The sequence below is a fragment of the Ranitomeya variabilis genome, chromosome 2, assembly GCF_051348905.1.
Source record: "Ranitomeya variabilis isolate aRanVar5 chromosome 2, aRanVar5.hap1, whole genome shotgun sequence".
Taxonomy (NCBI): domain Eukaryota; kingdom Metazoa; phylum Chordata; class Amphibia; order Anura; family Dendrobatidae; genus Ranitomeya; species Ranitomeya variabilis.
Genome location: NC_135233.1, coordinates 947106010 through 947126314, shown reverse-complemented (window position 1 = coordinate 947126314; position 20305 = coordinate 947106010). Strand labels below are relative to the sequence as shown.

Genomic DNA, 20305 nt, shown 5'->3' with positions numbered 1-20305 from the left:
AAACAGCGACGCTGCAGCGATCGGCATCGTTGTCTGTATCGCTGCAGCGTCGCTTAGTGTGACGGTACCTTTAGCCATTAAAAGGTAACTACTGAGGACTCTCAATTCAATATATTTTTCTATCCACTGGCTAACACGGTACCAAGATATATATCTTTCATGTAAGTCTATCACTACGTACATGAGGAAGAGACCTGTCAATTACCTGCAGTGGCACTGGGAACAGCCAGCCAAGGGCGAGCAGGACAAGTCTTGTCTCCAGTTATGATCCCGCATCTTTAAAGTTAATTTTCTCTGAAATGCTGAGAATGTTGTATCTGTCTGCGATTGGTCAGCCAGACTGCGATTCATGCTGCTTAAGGTTTGGGCAGCATGAATGGCCTGACAGGTTCCCTTTAGTTTACAAGCATTCTTATTGGAACTAACCAGCATTTGTCCTTGAGAACACATCATGTCATTGTGAGACCGAATGTACTCTCTTATGGTCTTATTCTGCTGCATTTATTGTGTGTAAGTGCAATGCTCTGTCATATACCAAAAATAAAATTCTAGGTGTTGTGCCTGCAGCATCTACCAACCACCATCGTTTATACTTATCGTTTACTAGATGGAATTGCCCTATTTTGTGTGCATTTCTGTCCCTCTCCAGTGGTGTGACACGTACACAAGTATTTACACAAGTAAATACAAATGGCAGCACCCAGTGCCTGCAGAAAAAAATAGAAATAAACTATTCCAACTATTTATTTTATACTGCTATAAATAAACATATATTCATAATTAACAATCAGTAATAAAAAAAATTTGACAGGTCCTCCTTAAATCCCAAACTCTTAAGCTAATAGTGCAATAGTTTGTTCTACACGGCTCTCTCGATAGCATTCTCTCCTCCAATCACAGCTCTTTCCTGTCTCTTTAAGGAGAATGTTTTGCTTATTTTAGACCTGAAGTTGTTCGAAAAGTGATAATACACAATAGGGTCAAAACAAAGATTTGATACCGAGAGTAAAAGCGTTGACTCCTTGGCGTAGAAGAGCACTTGTTTCAGGTGGCAGTCTGTGATCACATCATTTTGACTCAAGGTGTATGGGATCCGGACAATGTGGTAAGGAAGGAAACATATGATGTATCCTGCTGTCACAAGAAAGATCTTGACCAGCGCTGCTTTGATGTTGTTAGCTTCTTCACAGTCCTCATTGGTGTAAAGTTTCTTAATAGTGATGCAATTCGATATCAAAATGATTGCAGAGAAGTTAAAAAATATGGCAATGCTGATGAAGTTGCTGAGTACGTGCCAGTCTCTGCCGATGACTGTTTTAAAGTCAATGCAGCCGACAATGTCACGTTCTGGGATATCTTTTATGGGTATCATCATGTTTGGTAGCATTATGGACAGTACAAGAGCCCAGACAACTGCCGACAACATTCGTGCAAATCCTCGTTTCTGTATTTGGTACAGTTTTGAGCTCTGTATGGTTTGGAGACAGCGGTCCATGCTGACAAATCCCAAGAAAATAATAGAAATGTACATGTTGATGTAAATGATGCAAGCGGATACCTGACAATGGAAGATCTTCAACTTCCAAGATGCTTGACCCATGTCCACGACTATTTTAAATGGTAAAACCAATGTCAGCAGAAAATCAGCTATTAAAAGGTTAATGAGGTACACGCTCAAACATTTCTGGTTGTTGTCTTTCCATGTGAATGCCCACAATGCGAAGCAGCTTCCAAAAAATCCAACCAGAAATATCAACCAATAAAAATATGTGAATGGTTCCAAGTCTTTGTTCACTTCGCAAGTAAAAGAAGAGCTGTTTGTTGCGTCCGCCATCGTGAAATAATCCTTATTGTAAGATGTCGTCATAGCTGGGAATAACAACTGAGGAACAGAAGCAAAAAAATTGATTATTATATTTCTATATAAACTCTTTATTATCCAGAGTATTCACAACTTATAACATTGTAAAATGTTCCAGAATCTGTCCTGGAAAGCATGATGTGTGGATGAGGTTGTATGTGAACACTTTCCTTGTAACATTGTATCATGTAGATTGTAGAGTTTGTATTCTGGATAAGTTAAACACTACATCTTGTTCAGTTACTTTATGCTGAAATTCGTCCTTGATTTTGTGAGAAGATTGCAGTAGTGATGGTCGACTGACCCCCATTCACAAAGCAGCCTGCCTGGGTACTTTGCTCACACAGAGAGTGTCCATAGTGTTCCTTCAACCACTGATGAAAATGATGGAATCACTGTACTGAGTGTATGATCACACAGCTTTTATAATCTTTGGAAAACACACAAATAACAGATGTGGCACAAATCAAGGTTCGTTTAATCACTGTATATTTTGTCTTTGTGAAACCTGCCTAAAAAAATGAAAAAAAAGAAAGAAAAAAAAAGGGGATAGCACAGCATGTATCAACCGTCAGATTGCCTTTATTTTAAAAATAGCTCTTTTTTAATTTTTTTTTTTTGAGATATGTTTCACAAAGACAAAACCTGTCAGGTACCGGCTGTACAATCTCAGTCATATCTGGCTAAAAGAAACAAGGGGACAGCAAGCGCAATAGGGTCTTATTCAAAGGTCAAAGTTCTTAAGGTGAGGAATAAAGGATTGACAGCTGTTGCAGTACCCTGTGGTTGGGAGAGATCCTGTCTTATAGAGTTAGTAGTGGGAGGATAGGAGTAGTAATCTGCGCTGCTGATATAATTCAAGAAATCCAGAAGACATTGTGCAGGATTGACCAGGTGGTTTATTTTCAACGTGTTTTGAAGTTGGACCAACATCTTCATCAGAAGAATGGCAATATTAAATTAAAAAAATCCATAGACAGACTTAAATAGTTTACAGTGTAGACATTTTTTTTATTTTCCCATAAACGTTTTCCTTTGCTTTACCTTTACTGATTTCAAACTAGCTTTTAGTCACGTGCACTTTTAATTTCAATTGCCGCCTCTTTTTGAAATTGTAAACTATTTAAGTCTGTCTATAGTATTTTTTAAATTTAATATTGTGGTTCTCCTGATGAAGAAATTGGTCAAATTTCGAAATGCATTGAGAATAAACATGGTTAATCCTGTACAACGTCTTCTGGATTTCTTGAATCAGATCAAGCCTCCTCTCCAACTTGTACAGGTAGCTGATTATTCAGTGTCCTGCCTCCTTAGCATGGCAGCAGCGTGGAATTTTAAAAAGGAGGCAGTGTGAGTCAGCGTCCTGTGCACAGGAGTTTAATGAAATGGCGCCGGACACGGTGCATGCTCAGTAAATTTTTCAACGAGCTGAAATACCGATCTGCGCATGCGCTGCATCTAGTGACATTTTATTGAAGTTCTGCACACAGGACGCTGACACACACAATGATGGCAGCGATGCAGACTTTCAAGAAGGAGGTAGGTCATTACATAATCAGTCACCTGCACAAGAAGCAGAGGAGGCTGGTGGAGGGGTTGTGAACCAGAAGAAGACCCTGGCCCTATGTCTCACCACTAAACACACAAGACATCATTTTATGAAAACTTCACAAGGTGAGTATTCATCAGCCACTGAGCGGATCCCTTTACATCAGGAATCAGATTAATCAGTATCACACCGCCATTATGGCCATGCCTTTAGTTTATTGGGCTAAATCCTGCTGACAGGTTCTCTTTAATAAGCTTGGAAGATCCATGTTTATTGCCCTTTCACAGAATAATAACACCAGCCCCCAGCTGTCTGCTTTCCCTCAGCTGGTTATTAAAAATAAGAGCCATCTCATACCATTTTTTTAATTAATTATTTTTTTTATATGTTTAATAAAGCTAATTCTTTAGTGCCACATGAAAGGTGATAAAGGGTGCTACTTTATTATATGTAGGAGACTTGTGACATTAAATATCTACAGGAAATCTATCCTATTTACTCTATATCTGTATATAAGATTGCTTTATTAGTTAGTAAACTAGCTTTAAATGACATACTTTAATTCTCTATGTAAAAGCTGATGTTAAAATCGCATTGCATACGGATTACATATGCATGTCAGACGGATGTCATACGGATGCTACTTGATAAAAATCGCATTGTACTCACATGACACTCGGCGTACTTTTCAGGGACAACATCAGAGCGATTTTGTTTACGCAGATAAGTGCGAGCCCTTAATCATGAAATCATGCAGCCAGTAGAGTATTGATATACGCGACCAGTGGATTGGGAAGCATGTATCAGCTGTCAGGTTCCCTTTAATTAAATATCTGCACTCGTGATCTAATTTTCAGTATGTGTTTCAAATAGCACAGATTCCTCCCCTCTTTCCTTTTGCTGTAAACATGTAGATTCCGGTCCTTGTGGTTTTACATCTATTGACGTAGTGAAACTAAAATTTGTAAAAAAAAATATTTTCCATTTTTGCTCTAGTGATTGTGAAAAAGAAACCCAGCTTTCAGTTCTGTAATGTTTTACTCTGCTAGTTTTTGATAATAATGTTTTTATTTTGCTACTAATTTTAAGGTCAGTAAATATGTGAAGATTTTGTGTACTTCAGTAATGATTAACTCTGGAGGCAGTGCACTATATATAAATACTGGTACATTCTTACATTGCAGCATTTTTTCCTCACCTGCCTAAAACTTTTGCATAGTACTATATCTTTAAATCTGTATACAGTATATACACAGTATATGCTTAGTTCTGTATATATGGATGTAGTCTTCTCTTCATGTAATTCGTTCTGTCTCTTCATGTAATCCCAGACAGACTGAATGTTGAGGTCAGGGTTTTGTGGAGGGCATAGATATCATCACTTCTAGGACTTCATGATCTTTACACTGGAAATACCGTAGTTCTTTATGACATATGTTGTGTGTTGAGGTCATTATTCCACTCTACAATAAATTTGGAGCCAAACAGATTACTTCCTGATAGCACTGCATAATTAATAGGTAAGTATTTGTGTCACGGTTCCACCCCTCAGTGTGTCTGGGATGCAGTTACTGACAGCTCGGCCGACCAATCTGGTACAGGGGCATGCTGAACTGTTAGTGTGTTGGTTGACAGTTCGGCCTTCCAATCTGAGACTGGGAGGTGCTAGCTGTCTCCAGGTTTTCATTATCCCAGGCAATCGCCAGGTTACTTAACTGGGCTGTTACTCCCAGACCTCTGCCAAACGTACATTCAGCTACTTTATCATTTGTGTCTCTGTGTCCTTCATTCTGTTTCTAGATCTTTTGTTGCCAGACCTTGAACCTCAATCTGGCCATCCATCTGTTAACCCCTTCTGCTCTGATCCGCTATTCTCCTGGTATTCTGACTTCGGCACGTTACCTGACTACACCTTTGTCTCCTCCATCTGTTTATGACGTACCCTCCTGGGTTCTGACCTTCGACTCCTTGACTATCCTGACTCAAGGCTTTGCATTGAGAAGTTACTCAACGTCACATTTGTCTTAATTTCTCAGTATTGAGGACACCATTAATCCTGACCAAATCCCTAACTCCATTTGCTAAAATGCAGCCCCAAATTGCAGCAAAAATCCTCCACCATGCTTATAGCCCCATCGGGGACAGCAATGATAATGTGAGCAACCTGTAAAGCGCTGCGGAATATGTTAGCGCTATATAAATATAAAGATTATTATTATTATTATCTGTTGCCTGCAGACACTAGTTAATGTAGCGTTCTCCTGCCCTTCATTGAAAAACTTGCCTTTTGACTAGTTGAGTTGTTTGACCTTATTTCCACATTGAAGGTATAACTTTTTGGCTGCACTTCTTTCATGAAGACCACTTTTGGCCAGACTAATCAGAACAGTTTTTGGGTATAGCTAGTTCCCCTACAGCGGTTTCTGTTTCAGTTAATGACTATATTTCAACGACATATGAAAATGATGATTGTTATCACCAGTTTTGTATAATTAATTACTCATACACCTAACTATAATCCTGAGTTTGTGTAAGTGTATCTAGAAGAAGTTATGCTGTTTTGAAAGCAAAAGGTGGTCACACTCAATAGTGATTTGATCAAGATTTCCTTTTTGTTCTTTCACTCACTTTGCATTTCATTGATTGATAAAAACAAATCATCAACATTTATATGTTTGAAAGTATTTTTACCTTGCAGCATTTTTTCCACAGCTGCTTAAAAGTTATGCAGTTATGTGTGAGTGTATATATAAAGGAAAATAAGGGAATGCACCACTCCATAGACCTTTAACCCCTTAATCCCATATGACGTACTATCCCATCAAGGTGACCTGGGACTTAATTCCCAGTGACGGGATAGTACGTCATATGCGATCGGCCGCGCTCACGGGGGGAGCGCGGCCGATCACGGCCGGGTGTCAGCTGACTATCGCAGCTGACATCCGGCACTATGTGCCAGGAGCGGTCACGGACCGCCCCCGATACATTAACCCCTGGCACACTGCGATCAAACATGATCGCAGTGTTCCAGTGGGATAGGGAAGCATCGCGCAGGGAGGGGCCTGCAGGAGCTGTGCACGTCAGATCACCGATCTGACACAGTGAACAGCAAAGTGTCAGATTGGCAATCTTACACTATAACATCATGCCCCCCCTGGGGCAATGTTATAGTGTAAAAAAAAAAAAAATTCACATGTGTAAAAAAAAAAAAAAAAAAATCCAAAAAAAATGCAAAAAATATATATATATATTGTATTGTATATTATAAAAAGCGATCAAAAAATGTCACGTGCCCGAAAATGTTACAAATAAAAACATCAACTCGTCCCGCAAAAAAAAAGACCTCACATGACTCTGTGGACCAAAATATGGAAAAATTATAGCTCTCAAAATGTGGTAATGCAAAAAAAATATTTTTTGCAATAAAAAGCGTCTTTCAGTGTGTGACGGCTGCCAATCATAAAAATCCGCTAAAAAACCCGCTATAAAAGTAAATCAAACCCCGCTTCATCACCCCCTTAGCGAAAAATTAAAAAATGTAAAAAATGTATTTATTTCCATTTTCCCGTTAGGGCTAGGGTTAGGGCTAGGGTTAGGGCTAAAGTTAGGGTTTGTGTTGGGGCTAAAGTTAGGGTTAGGGTTTGGATTACATTTACGGTTGGGATTAGGGTTGGGATTAGAGTTAGGGGTGTGTCAGGGTTAGGGGTGTGGTTAGGGTTACCGTTGGGATTAGGGTTAGGGGTGTGTTTGGATTAGGGTTTCAGGTAGAATTGGGAAGTTTCCACTGTTTAGGCACATCAGGGGCTCTCCAAACGCGACATGGCGTCCAATCTCAATTCCAGCCAATTCTGCGTTGAAAAAGTAAAACAGTGCTCCTTCCCTTCCGAGCTCTCCCGTGCGCCCAAACAGGGGTTTATTCCAACATATGGGGTATCAGCGTACTCGGGACAAATTGGACAACAACTTTTAGGGTCCAAGTTCTCTTGTTATCCCTTGGGAAAATAAAAATTTGGGGGGCTAAAAATCATTTTTGTGGGAAAAAAAAGGATTTTTTATTTTCACGGCTCTGCGTTGTAAACTGTAGTGAAACACTTGGGGGTTCAAAGTTCTCAAAGCACATCTAGATAAGTTCCTTTGGAGGTCTAGTTTCCAATATGGGGTCACTTGTGGGGGGTTTGTACTGTTTGGGTACATCAGGGGCTCTGCAAATGCAACGTGATGCCTGCAGACCAATCCATCTAAGTCTGCATTCCAAATGGCGCTCCTTCCCTTCCGAGCTCTGCCGTGCGCCCAAACAGTGGTTCCCCCCCACATATGGGGTATCAGCGTACTCAGTACAAATTGGACAACAACTTTTAGGGTCTAACTTCTCCTGTTACCCTTGTGAAAATACAAAACTGGGGGCTAAAAAATCATTTTTGTGAAAAAAAAAATTATTTTCACGGCTCTGCGTTATAAACTGTAGTGAAACACTTGGGGGTTCAAAGCTCTCAAAACACATCTAGATAAGTTCCTTAGGGGGTCTACTTTCCAAAATGGCATCACTTTTGAGGAGTTTCAATGTTTACGCACTTCAGGGGCTCTCCAAACGCAACATGGCGTCCCATCTCAATTCCAGTCAATTTTGCATTGAAAAGTAAAATGGCGCTCCTTTCCTTCCGAGCTCTGCCATGCTCCCAAACAGTGGTTTACCCCCACATTTGGGGTATCAGCGTACTCAGGACAAATTGTAGAACAACTTTTGGGGTCCATTTTCTCCTGTTACCCTTGGTAAAATAAAACAAATTGGAGCTGAAATAAATTTTGTGTGAAAAAAAGTTAAATGTTCATTTTTATTTAAACATTCCAAAAATTCCTGTGAAACACCTGAAGGGTTAATAAACTTCTTGAATGTGGTTTTGAGCACCTTGAGGGGTGCAGTCTTTAGAAAGGTGTCACACTTGGGTATTTTCTATCATATAGACCCCTCAAAATGGCTTCAAATGAGATGTGGTCCCTAAAAAAAAATGGTGTTGTAAAAATGAGAAATTTCTGGTCAAATTTTAACCCTTTTAACTCCCTAACAAAAAAATTATGTGCCCTTTTTTCTCAACACATTTTGATCATGGTGGCCAAAGAGTTCTATTTTAACCTCATTGGTCCACAGGACTTGTTTCCAAAATGCATCAGGCTTGTTTAGATGTTTGTCATGACTCTGTTGTCGGGTGTCTCAGGACCAGGGGCTCCTTCCCTGTCCCTAACACTAGGGGTGCCCTACCTCACCCTGTTCCTTGGATTACTTCTGATGGTGAAGACGTCGGGTCCACGTACCTTGCCTTAGCTTCTGAATCTGCCCTTAGTCTGTACCCTTCCCCCACCCAGGGAAGAGGGGAGTAGTAGTGTACCATAATAAACTAACCAAACTAACAAGGTAATACAAATAGAGATAAAGGAAAATACCAATCATTCAAATATACACACATAAACAACAGAGGTAAATACCGGGGAGTGAAGGATGGGGTTAAACCAAAGTAGGAGAAGAAAGAGAATGATCACAAACTCAAAACCTAGCAACAGTCCCAGATAAATCCACCAAATCTCTTCTCCAATAATATCCACCAACAACATCCAGCCATGCAGCATATGGAGCGGCCCCCAAACGCAGGGCAGCGGGGTACTCGGTACCGGGTCTCTCAGTCCTGGGGATGTCACGGTGGCCTGACCCGGCCCGTGGCCCTGCTAAGTGGCACCCAATTAAAGATGTAGGTGACGGTGTAGGTCGCAGTAAATAACGAACACACAGGGTTGCAGTCTCTTTACCTCTTTACTAGTGTTGATCGATACCGTCCGATACTTGAAAGTATCGGTATCGGAAAGTATCGGCCGATACCGGCAAAGTATCGGATCTAATCCGATACCGATACCCGATACCAATACAAGTCAATGGGACACCAAGTATCGGACGGTATCCTGTATGGTTCCCAGGGTCTGAAGGAGAGGAAACTCTCCTTCAGGCCCTGGGATCCATATCAATGTGTAAAAGAAAGAATTAAAATAAAAAATAGGGATATACTCACCCTCCGACGCAGCCTGGACTTTACCGCCGTAACCGGGAGCCGTTGTACCTAAGAATGCGCGCTTGAAGGGCCTTAGATGAGGTCATGGCGCTCTGATTGGTCCGTAGCGGTCGCGTGACCGCTACGCGACCAATCACAAACCCGTGACGTCACCTAAGGTCTTTCAAGCGCTTGAAATACCTTAGAAGACGTCCGCAGCTTCTGATTGGTCGCGTAGCGGTCGCGTGACCGCTACGCGACCAATCACAAAGCAGTGACGTCACCTAAGGTCTTTCAAGCGCGCATTTTTAGGTACAACGGCTCCCGGTTACGGCGGTAAAGTCCAGGCTGTGTCGTTGAGGTGAGTATATCCCTAGTTTTTATTTTAATTCTTTCTTTTACACATTGATATTAATCCCGATACCGATTCCCGATACCACAAAAGTATCGGATCTCGGTATCGGAATTCCGATACCCACAAGTATCGGCCGATACCCGATACTTGCGGTATCGGAATGCTCAACACTACTCTTTACTGAAGGCTTCGGCATCCGCAATCCAGAGCACTGCTAACAGGGCTGGCTGAGACCGGCCGGTCCAAAGGCACATCCAGAGTTCCCTTTACAGGTGGAAATCAATGGCCTTCCTACCAGCGCCTGTGTGTTGTAGTACCTCCCTGCTGAGCACTTCGGGATAGTCCTCACAACTGTCGTGTATGTTTCTGTTCTTTCTCTCTCTGTCCCCCAGATGATATGGATAGGACGCACCCGTATGACGTAGTTATTTTATAGGGACCCTAGAGATGCCCCTCTCCCACAATTGCCTCCGTTGTCTTCATTAGGTGTAAAAGGTGAGACAGCCAACCTAGAGTTCCTCTACAGGCAAGGTCTTCAGTAAGTCGAATACCACTTGGTTCATCTTCTCACACATCCCATTGGTTTGTGGATGGTACGGTGTGGTTCTGATCTTCTTACACCCGTACAGATTGCAGAACTCCTGGAACACCTCCGCTTCAAATGCTGGTCCCTGATCGGTCAGTATCTTCTCCGGGTACCCATGTGGTCTACAGAAGTACTGCTGGAAGGTTTCGGTGGCCGTCCTGGCCGTTAGATCTTTGACAGGCACAACTACCAGGAATCTGGAGTAGTGATCTATGATGGTAGGAGCGTAGACATAGCCTGACCGGCTAGGTGTTAGCTTCACATGATCTAGCGCGACCAGTTCGAGCGGCCGTTTAGTGATGATGGGCTGCAAGGGAGCCCGTTGGCTGTCACGGTCCTTCCTGCGTAGGCTACATGGGCCACACTCTTGACACCACTTCTCGATGGCTTTCTTCATGCCAATCCAGTAGAAGCTCCCACGGAGTAGCCTCTCCAACTTCCTCCATCTGAAGTGTCCGGCCCCATCGTGGTACGCTCCCAGAACCATTGGCGCATCTTGCCTTGAGACCACTATCTGCCATACCAATTCATGAGTGCGTGGGTCGATGCTTCTCCGGCACAGCTTACCATCGTGAATAAACAGTTTGCCTCTCCCCTTCCACAGCTGTTGTGTCTCTTGTGGATCATCTGGGCCGGGATGCAAACCTGCCTGCGTCAGGAACTCTTTCACCCGACGGACCACGGAGTCACCATCCTGGGTCTCTGCCCATCCGTGGTGGGGCAGGGGATTCAGCATGGCGTCCTGCTTGTTCTTGCGCCTGTTTTTCACATGATGGGAACACTGAGTGGCCTTGGGGTGATGGAAAGCGGGCAGCTCTACCTCTTCAAGTGCCTCCGGGTCTTCCCCCATTTCTGGCAAGTTGGGCATCCGGGACAAGGCATCGGCAGTCGCATTCTTGTGCCCTGCCCGGTACTTGATGGTGAAGTCGTAATTGGACAGCCGGGCCATCTACCGCTGTTCCAAGGCACCGAGTTTTGCTGTGTCCAAATGCGTTAGTGGATTATTATCTGTGAAGACGGTGAATTTTGCTGAGGCCAGGTAGTGCTTGAACCTCTCCGTCACTGCCCAAACGATGGCGAGGAATTCCAGCTTAAAGGAACTGTAGTTGTCAGGGTTCCTTTCAGTGGGACAAGTTTCCTGCTGGCGTAAGCGATTACCCTTTCCTTGCCTTTCTGGACCTGGGACAACACGGCTCCCAGTCACACGTTGCTGGCATCCGTATACAGCACAAACGGTTGGTCATATTCAGGCTAGGCCAGTACCTCTTCTCCCGTCAGAGCCAACTTTAAACAAGTGAATGATCCTTCCAGTCCATCGTTCCAATCAAATGGGGTATTCTTACCCTTGGTTTTCTTGGATTGGCCCACCAACAGGTCTTGCAATGGCGCAGCCTTCTTGGTGAAGTCCTTGATAAACCTCCCGTAATAGCCTACCAACCCGAGGAACTGCCGGACTTCATGGAGGTTGCCGGGCTTCGGCCAGTCTTTGATCACAGTGACTTTGTCAGGGGCTGGGGCCACCCCATCGGCACTCACTACATGGCCCAGGTACTGCACCTTGGGTTTTAGCAGATGGCATTTGGACGGTTTTACCTTTAGGCCAAAGTTGGACAGGGCTTTGAACACCTCGGCCAGGTGCTTCAGATGGTCCTCATAAGTCTTGGAGAAGATGATGACATTGTCCAGGTATAGCAACACGGTTTCAAAGTTCTTGTGCCCTAGACAGCACTCCATGATCCTCTGCAATGTTCCCGGGGCATTGCACAATCCGAAGGGCATGTAGTTGAATTCGCAGAGACCCATCGGCGTCGTGAAGGCCGTCTTCTCCTTGTCCGCCTCTGCCATGGGAACCTGCCAGTACCCACTGGTGAGATTCAAGGTAGAGAAGTAGTTAGCAGATTTTAAAGCAGCCAAGGACTCCTCTATCCTGGGCAGTGGGTATGCATCCTTATGTGTAATGCGATTTAGCTGCCTATAATCAACAAACATCCTCATTGTGCCATCTTTCTTCCTAACGAGGACTAATGGAGCTGCCCAGGGGCTACAACTGTCTCTCACTACCCCAGCCTCCTTCATCTCTCGCAACATGTCTTTGGCACACTGATAATGAGCTGGGGGTAAAGGACGGTATCTCTCTTTTATGGGTGGATGATCTCCTGTGAGGATATCATGTTGAATCCCTTTTACCTGCCCGAAATCTAGGGGGTGCTTGCTGAATACCCGCTCGTACTCATGAACCACCCTGTAGGCCCCCTGTTTCTGGTGAGATGGGGTAGAGTCAGTGCCCACGTGCAATTCCCGACACCAATCTTTCAGTTGCCCTGCAGAACCGTTGTTCTCCGCCGGATTGGACGGGACCAAGGGTCCGGGTGCCTGTATCACACTATTATTAACAGTAAACAGTTTGGCAAGTGTGGCAAGTGTGGTTAGGTGGACTTCTTCCTCCCCACAGTTAAGAACATGTACTGGCACCCTCCCCTTGCGGATGTCAACCACCCCTCTGGCTGTCAGGAGGGTAGGCCTATTATCTGAATATACAGGTTCTACCAGGGCCTGATAGTCTTTACCCCTGAGGCCTATGGCTGCTCGATACCATATTAACATTTCACTCCTGGGGGGTATCGCAATGGGGTTTAAATCACTCACTGTGACACGACCAATTTCACCACCAGTCAGCTCCATCTGCTGTCTCTGCATCAGAGCCCTGATTTCTTTCTGCAGGGCACGTTGTTCACTGTAACCAGCTGTTTCTGCTACCTGCTGTAACAAGACAATAACTTCTGCAAGACAATTTTCTATGACATTAGTACCAATGGTCATCATGGGATTACATTCACGTCGGTCAATATCAACAATTACAATCCCTTGGGCCTCCAATTCTACCCGCCACACTTTAATGGTGACCTCTTTGTACCCCACTTGTGGCAATGGCTGACCATTACTGGCTATTATGGTGAAATCATCATCGGGGCCACGAGTAATGTCGGTGTCCTCCCAATAACGTTTATAAAGGATGTAAGGCATAGTCGTCACCTGAGAACCGGTGTCCAGCAAAGCGTTCATGGGGATACCGTCGATCATGATGGGAAGAACTGGTCGCCTTCCAATGTATTTGGCTCTCCAATTTTGCGGGCCTGATCATCCTACTCCTGGGGGTTGGCCCTCTGCCCCAGGGGTTTCTCGTTTAAATGACAGTACCTTGCAAGGTGGCCCACCTGGTGGCAGCGGCGGCAGATAGGTCGTCCGTCCCGATAAAAGCTATCGTCGTCCCTTCCTCTGGTCGGCGGAATCCTCTGTCGCTGCCAGGGAACATCCTCCTGTCTGGAAGCCAGCTGGATCTTCTCCTTGGGGGCCTCCTGTAGGGACTGTACGGTCCGGGCTAGGGCAGCAACTCTCTTGGTCAGCTCCTGCATCTGGAGGCGTAGTCCTGCAGGGGAATCGTCCTCCAGGATCTGGGCATCAGCCTCGGCGGCAATTGGGGCATCTGGTGCCACCTCCTGGTGGTACGTGAGAGCTTGACGCCTGGGAAGTACTGCACGGCTGGGCTGTCGCTCCTGTAGCGCCTGGATGGCTTTATCTTTGAATTGCGCGAAAGTCAGGTCTGGATTCTGCATGGCCAGGAAGTGCAGTTGGGCCCTTTGGTGACTGCACAGGAGCCCCTCGATGAACCGCTCTTTCAGGAGTTTATCCTCATCTTGCATGATGTTTGGGTCATTCTGTTTGATGGCCCGCAGTGCCTCCTGGAGATTAAGGGCATAGTCCCGTAAGCTATCCTGCGGCCTCTGCTTGCACCCATAGAACGTCAATTTAATTTCTGTAGCGGTGCGGGTGTCAAAGGTGGTTTTAAGCTTTGCAAAGACCTGCTGCGCAGTTCTCTTATCCGCGGCGGGCCAGGACTTCACTTCCCTCAGAGCCGCTCCAAAGAGTTGGCCTGTTATCATATGAACTTTCTGAGGCTCTGTCAGGGGATAAAACTCAAGCAGGCTGCAGATCCCTTCTTTAAAGTGAGTTAATGTATGTGATTCTCCAGAGTATCGCGGGAGCCAGGCCGCTCCCGGTAGGTACGGCATGGAGAAGGGCATTATGGCTGCTGTAGCTGCGGCAGCCTCCGGCTGGCTGCTGGGGGCGGCAAGCTCTGCGGAACCCGGCGGTGGTACAAGGCCTGCTGCTGCGCCTAATGCGGGGCCCGGAGGTGCCCCCGAGTCTGCGGCTGCGACCGCCGCCTCCGCTCCTCCTGGATCAGACATGGCCACTCCTCCCCTCAGCTAACGTGGTGGAAGTCAGGGTTCCTCTTCCGGAATCGGCACCTCACCGCGTCGTCTTGTTCCGCGCTCTTTTCATCCGGCTCCGCCCACAAAGCTATGGCTCCTCCCCTCGTGCCCCACGCGGCTCGACAATGGCGGATTTTGGCGGCAAATAGCAATACACAGTCTTAGCAATAAATCACGATTCAGCACAATTCAGTCACAGTTCTAAGGCACACATGACCTGATTCCTCAGGCTTAAGTAAATCCTGTTCGTGACGCCAAGTTGGAGCGGCCCCCAAACGCAGGGCAGCGGGGTAGTCGGTACCGGGTCTCTCAGTCCTGGAGATGTCACAGTGGCCTGACCCGGTCCGTGGCCCTGCTAAGGGGCGCCCAATTAGGTGACGGTGTAGGTCGCAGTAAATAACGAGGACACAGGGTTGCAGTCTCTTTACCTCTTTACTGAAGGCTTCGGCATCCGCAATCCAGAGCACTGCTAACAGGGCTGGCTGAGACCGGCCGGTCCGAAGGCACATCCAGAGTTCCCTTTACAGGTGGAAATCAGTGGCCTTCCTACCAGCGCCTGTGTGTTGTAGTACCTCCCTGCTGAGCACCTCGGGATAGTCCTCACAACTGTCGTGTATGTTTCTGTTCTTTCTCTCTCCGTCCCCCAGATGATATGGATAGGACACACCCGTATGACGGGGTAGGCCTGGAGTTATTTTATAGGGACCCTAGAGATGCCCCTCTCCCACAATTGCCTCCGTTGTCTTCATTAGGTGTAAAAGGTGAGACAGCCAACCTAGAGTTAACTGCCCTGCCGTAGTTCAAAGTAATGCGTAGCGTCTATTACCTCCTCGGCGTTCCGGCCGCCAGCTACGCGCCTCAGAAGGATGTTGCTGATCTTGAGGCACGACTCCTTCTGGTTCTATCTCCTTTGTGCTGTGATCCCGTTTCTCACTTCTCCACAGTATACTTCGCTTCGTGTCCTTTCTTAGGAGTCTGCCGCTATAAGGCACAGGCACGGCTCCGTAACGATCTGTCTGTGCTAGGCCGCTGTCAGGCTCCCACCCCTGACAGGTCCTCTCTCGAACTCTCCCAGCTACTTTTCTCCCTAACGTCCTATCCAACCCCCAGTTTTACCCACGTGTGAGGAGTGGCCTAGTAGATAGGACCTTTTGCTCCCCCTGGCGGCCGGACTGTGAAGTGTAATGTGTGTCTGTGATACCTGCAAGGTGAACTCTTTTAGTGCAATCAGACGTACCATCACTCCCCCTGGTGGAAGAGCGACGTTACTGCAACGACCAGATTCTGGGGCGCTGCACATACAGTAAGGTATCTCTCTCTGACAATGAGTGCTAGCCAAGGCCCAGTTTATCTAAATGATGGGAGTGGCTAACAGTACACAGCTGAGAGCCTTAATGCAGGAAAGCTTCTAGGAGCTCTCAACTAAGCAGATTAACCACTGAACTGCTAAAAGAAGCTTACACTTTTTAATATGAAGGTGAAGTGCTTCTAAACAGTGCAGGAGTAGGAGAAATCAGACGCTGCGGTCTTCTGGCTCCTCTCTGTCATGGTAAACCCGTGACAGTGTTCTTTTGAACACTTCTGACCCTGAATTGTATGGTGAGGATGCAAGAGAGGTTTTCTTCTGAAGACCCTTCCATTAGGGGCATATTTGTGCATGTGTGTCTGGACAGTAGAACAATGTACCACAACTCTAGAGTCCGCTAAATCTTTATGAAGGTCTTTTGCAGTCAAGCAGGGATTCTGATTTGCCTCTTTAGCAACCCTATGAGCAGCTGAAATTTGGTTTGGCCTTCCAGACCTTATCTTGACCTCCACTCTTATTGTTGACTGCCTTTTCGTAATTACTTAATTTTCTTATTGTCTTCTCTTGCTTTGTGGACCTCCAGCATTTTCATTTTCAGAGTGCTAGGCAGCTGCTTTGAAGAACCTCTAGCTGCTGTTTTTTGGCACAAGGTTAGAGGGGGCTGGGCTTTTATGAAGCTGGGAAATGTGCATCACCTGGCCTTTCCTAATGGTGATAGTGAATAAGCCATAACCCTAACAAGGCTTAGTAAGGTCTAAAACCTTGGTCAAAGTAATCTGAGCACACAAATCTCCACGCGGGCCCAAACTTTAGCATCGGACCATTTTCCTTTTTGTAACTTTTAAAATGAAAAAAAACAACAACTATATATACAGAATATATTCTTTTTTGCCTAAAATATAAAGGTAATGTGTCATCTTTAACGTTAGACCTTTTAGAGATCATTTCACCTTCAACTCGCTTAATTGTTCACAATAATAGTAATTTATACTAGAGGTGCCCAAACTTCTACATGCCACTGTGTGTATATATACAGTATATATATATATATATATATATATATATATATATATATATATATATATGTATATATATATATATATATATATATATATATATATATATATATATATATATATTGTTCCATATATGTCTGTAATATGAATGGACAAACATATGGTACCATCACTAAAGGGTTCAGATAATCTGTCAGACATGAATAGTGCTGTGTTGGTGCCGTCTCAGGTATTGAGTCAACATCATCGGAAGCACGTGTCAGCTGTATATTAGAGCCAATGCTGCTGCAAATGCTGCCCTCAGAGATAACTCTGACTTTGGCTGTTCAACCACCTCCTCAGCATGACCCAATTGCGGAGTTCTGATGGCTTCCATTTCAGTCTGAGGCCTAGAAACGTCCCCAAGGTCCCACCATCTTAGTACACCTGTTAGGCTTTAGAGACAGGACTTGATTGGATGCCCATCAGTGTTACACCCACAAGCTTATCGTGCTATAATACAGAGATGTCACAATTTATTATATTAGTAATCAAGCTCAACATGGTCATGTCCACTAGTAGGGCCAATTTAAAAAAAATGAATAAAAAGTGTCATTAAAAAAACTAAAAATCACAAAAACACATTTCCCTATTAGAAATGCTTGTGGCATTGATGCTCTCCTATGCATTTTATGGACCTCAGAATGGTTCCATTCTAATACACAACTTGGCCCTCAAGAAGGAAATATGTGTAAAAATTAAACAGTTATGGTACTTGCAATACACAAATTAAAAGACAAGCACAATTTGATATATTGGGTATATGAACACTATCTAATTCTGAGATGATGTAAACTTAGACTAGACAGTCTTAAAATGCCCCAGATCTATTACAGTGGTTTAGGCAGATTGACTGTATAGTCTAAAGGTACCTTCACACTAAACAACTTTCCAACGAGAACGACAACGATCCGATACGTTGCAGCGTCCTGGTTAGCGATCTCGTTGAGTTTGACACGCAGCAGCGATCTGGATCCCGCTGTTATATCGCTGGTCGGAGCTAGAAGTCCAGAACTTTAAGGTACCGTTACACTAAACGATTTACCAACGATCACGACCAGCGATACGACCTGGCCGTGATCGTTGGTAAGTCGTTGTGTGGTCGCTGGAGAGCTGTCACACAGACAGCTCTCCAGCGACCAACGATGCCGAAGTCCCCGGGTAACCAGGGTAAACATCGGGTTACTAAGCGCAGGGCCGTTTACCATGGTTACCATTGTAAATGTAAAAAAAAAAAAGCTGTTGGTCACGTCCCTCGCCGTCAGCTTCCTGCACTGACTGTGTCAGTGGCGGCCGTAAAGCACAGCACAGCCGTGACGTCACCGCTGTGCTCTGCTTTTACTTTACGGCCGGCGCTCACAGTCAGTGCGGGAAGCTGACGGCGAGGGACATGACCGACACCGGAATGTAAGTATGTACTGTTTTTTTTTTTACATTTACAATGGTAACCAGGGTAAACATCGGGTTACTAAGCGTGGCCCTGCGCTTAGTAACCCGATGTTTACCCTGGTTACAAGCGAACACATCGCTGGATCGGTGTCACACACACCGATCCAGCGATGACAGCGGGTGACACAGCGACGAAATAAAGTTCTGGACTTCTAGCTCCGACCAGCGATGTCACAGCAGGATCCTGATCGCTGCTGCATGTCAAACACAACGAGATCGCTATCCAGGACGCTGCAACGTCACGGATCGCTGTCGTTCTCGATGGAAAGTTGCTCAGTGTGACGGTACCCTTATTTGGTCGCTAGATCGGCGTGTATCGTCATGTTTGACAGCAAAAGCAACGATGTCAGCAATGTTTTTACATGGAGCGTGAACGATAAGTGAGTTGCCATTACGTCACTGGATCGCTCCTGCATTGTTCTGGAGCTGCTGTTTTTGACGTCTCTACAGCGACCTAACAGCGACGCTCCAGCGATCTAGTTAGGTTGGATCGCTTAGTGTAACGGTACCTTAAGTTTACAGTATACTATATATTAGTTGGCTTACTTCAGAAATATGAACGATTATTTTCTAGAGCAAATTGCTCCATTGAACTTGATAAATATCCCTTATTGTACACACAATAATATACTTCCAAAGTCCCATTATAATGTAGGGATTTCTTCTTATGCTGTACACTTGGATTGTTAAAATCAATAAGTAGTTGTGGTAATATATTATACATATAAAATGTCCTGGGACTGTCGGAAGTTATCCCGAGCCCACCAAAAGACTTGAGCTCTGAGGTCCCACCCAATATCAATTTGGGTGTCCACTAATAATTCTGTTGTAAACTCTTTGTTTAGCATTTCTTATATAGGACGTATCATCAATTATATTCTGCATGTTACTTGTGATCCCACCCTTGGAAAATACAGGAATAGAGAAAAATGGTTTCAAAAGTCATCATTAGATGAGGCTGGCATCTTCTGGACCCTTGTGTCCCTGTTGTATTGGGGGCTAATATTGAGCCATAGCCCGGGCCCAATGGAGGAAGCTGTAGCATGCATGTGGCTAGTCCTAACCTATGTAACATTGTAAATGTACAGCTCGATATGGAGTATCTCAGCCAAGAATCCCGATGAATATGGGGGGACCTAGCTAGAAAGATTTGCTTAGCTGCAATAAATGAATCCTTTTTTAAAGTTTCGTTTAAAAAAATGTATAAAACCTGCAGGCAGTTGGAGAGATTACTGTATATAAACTAGTTACCTGTTGGTAAATTAAGTATTTTAATAATCCTGAAATCTGAAAAAGGATATATAGTTTTGCAGTCCACAATGTGTAGCATGTGTAAGTCATCTGTCAGTAGTAATTTAATTTTCTGCAGTCCACATTTTGTTTTATCTGGTGGATACAAAGTATAATATACAGATAAAATATATATTTATCTGAACAAAAGAAGAAAATAATGTGATGTTACAGTACCTTGTTTCTCCAATGTCTTGTCTACAGGTAGTGAGATGATATGAGAACCATTATGAGAACTTTACCGAACGGATACGATCAGCCAGCTTGTACTATAGAGAGTAACGTTACAGACAGGCTGTTAGGAAGTTTATCACAGCAGGAGGAACCGAAAACCTCTGCATCGGTAGGAAACCACATAAAAATACTGCTGCCGGAAACTGAACATACAGGCATTAGCTGCAGACCATTTATATAGTTTGCATAAAATCATCACTGTGCAGACAGCTTCGTACCATAATATTGTTTTCTTGGTAGGATTTAATTTTTTTGTCACGTACATTAGATCATGATAGTTTTAGTAAGCAATAGTAAAGTATACAACATATGAA

General features: G+C 44.5%; 2 protein-coding genes across 2 annotated transcripts in view; one reads left to right on the top strand and one right to left on the bottom strand.

Annotated features, from left to right (window-relative positions):
• MED12L (mediator complex subunit 12L) overlaps positions 1-20305 on the top strand; it is a 995158-nt gene that overhangs the window by 175556 nt on the left and 799297 nt on the right. The gene's annotated exons all lie outside the window — the stretch shown is intronic.
• GPR171 (G protein-coupled receptor 171) lies at positions 729-20103 on the bottom strand. The gene is made up of 3 exons (XM_077290754.1): positions 19935-20103; positions 19719-19853; positions 729-1882 (listed from the first exon to the last, which is right to left on the bottom strand). The coding sequence occupies exons 2-3, from the start codon at positions 19806-19808 to the stop codon at positions 860-862; spliced, it is 1113 nt and encodes a 370-aa protein (XP_077146869.1). The 5' UTR covers positions 19809-19853; positions 19935-20103; the 3' UTR covers positions 729-859.

Coding starts and splice junctions, on each gene's coding strand:
- GPR171 (XM_077290754.1), bottom strand. CDS start 19,808: ATGACTTACACATGCTACACATTGTGGACTGCAAAACTATATATCCTT. Junction 1,883..19,718: donor AATACTTAATTTACCAACAG/GTAACTAGTTTA, acceptor TCTGTTCCTCAG/TTGTTATTCCCAGCTATGAC.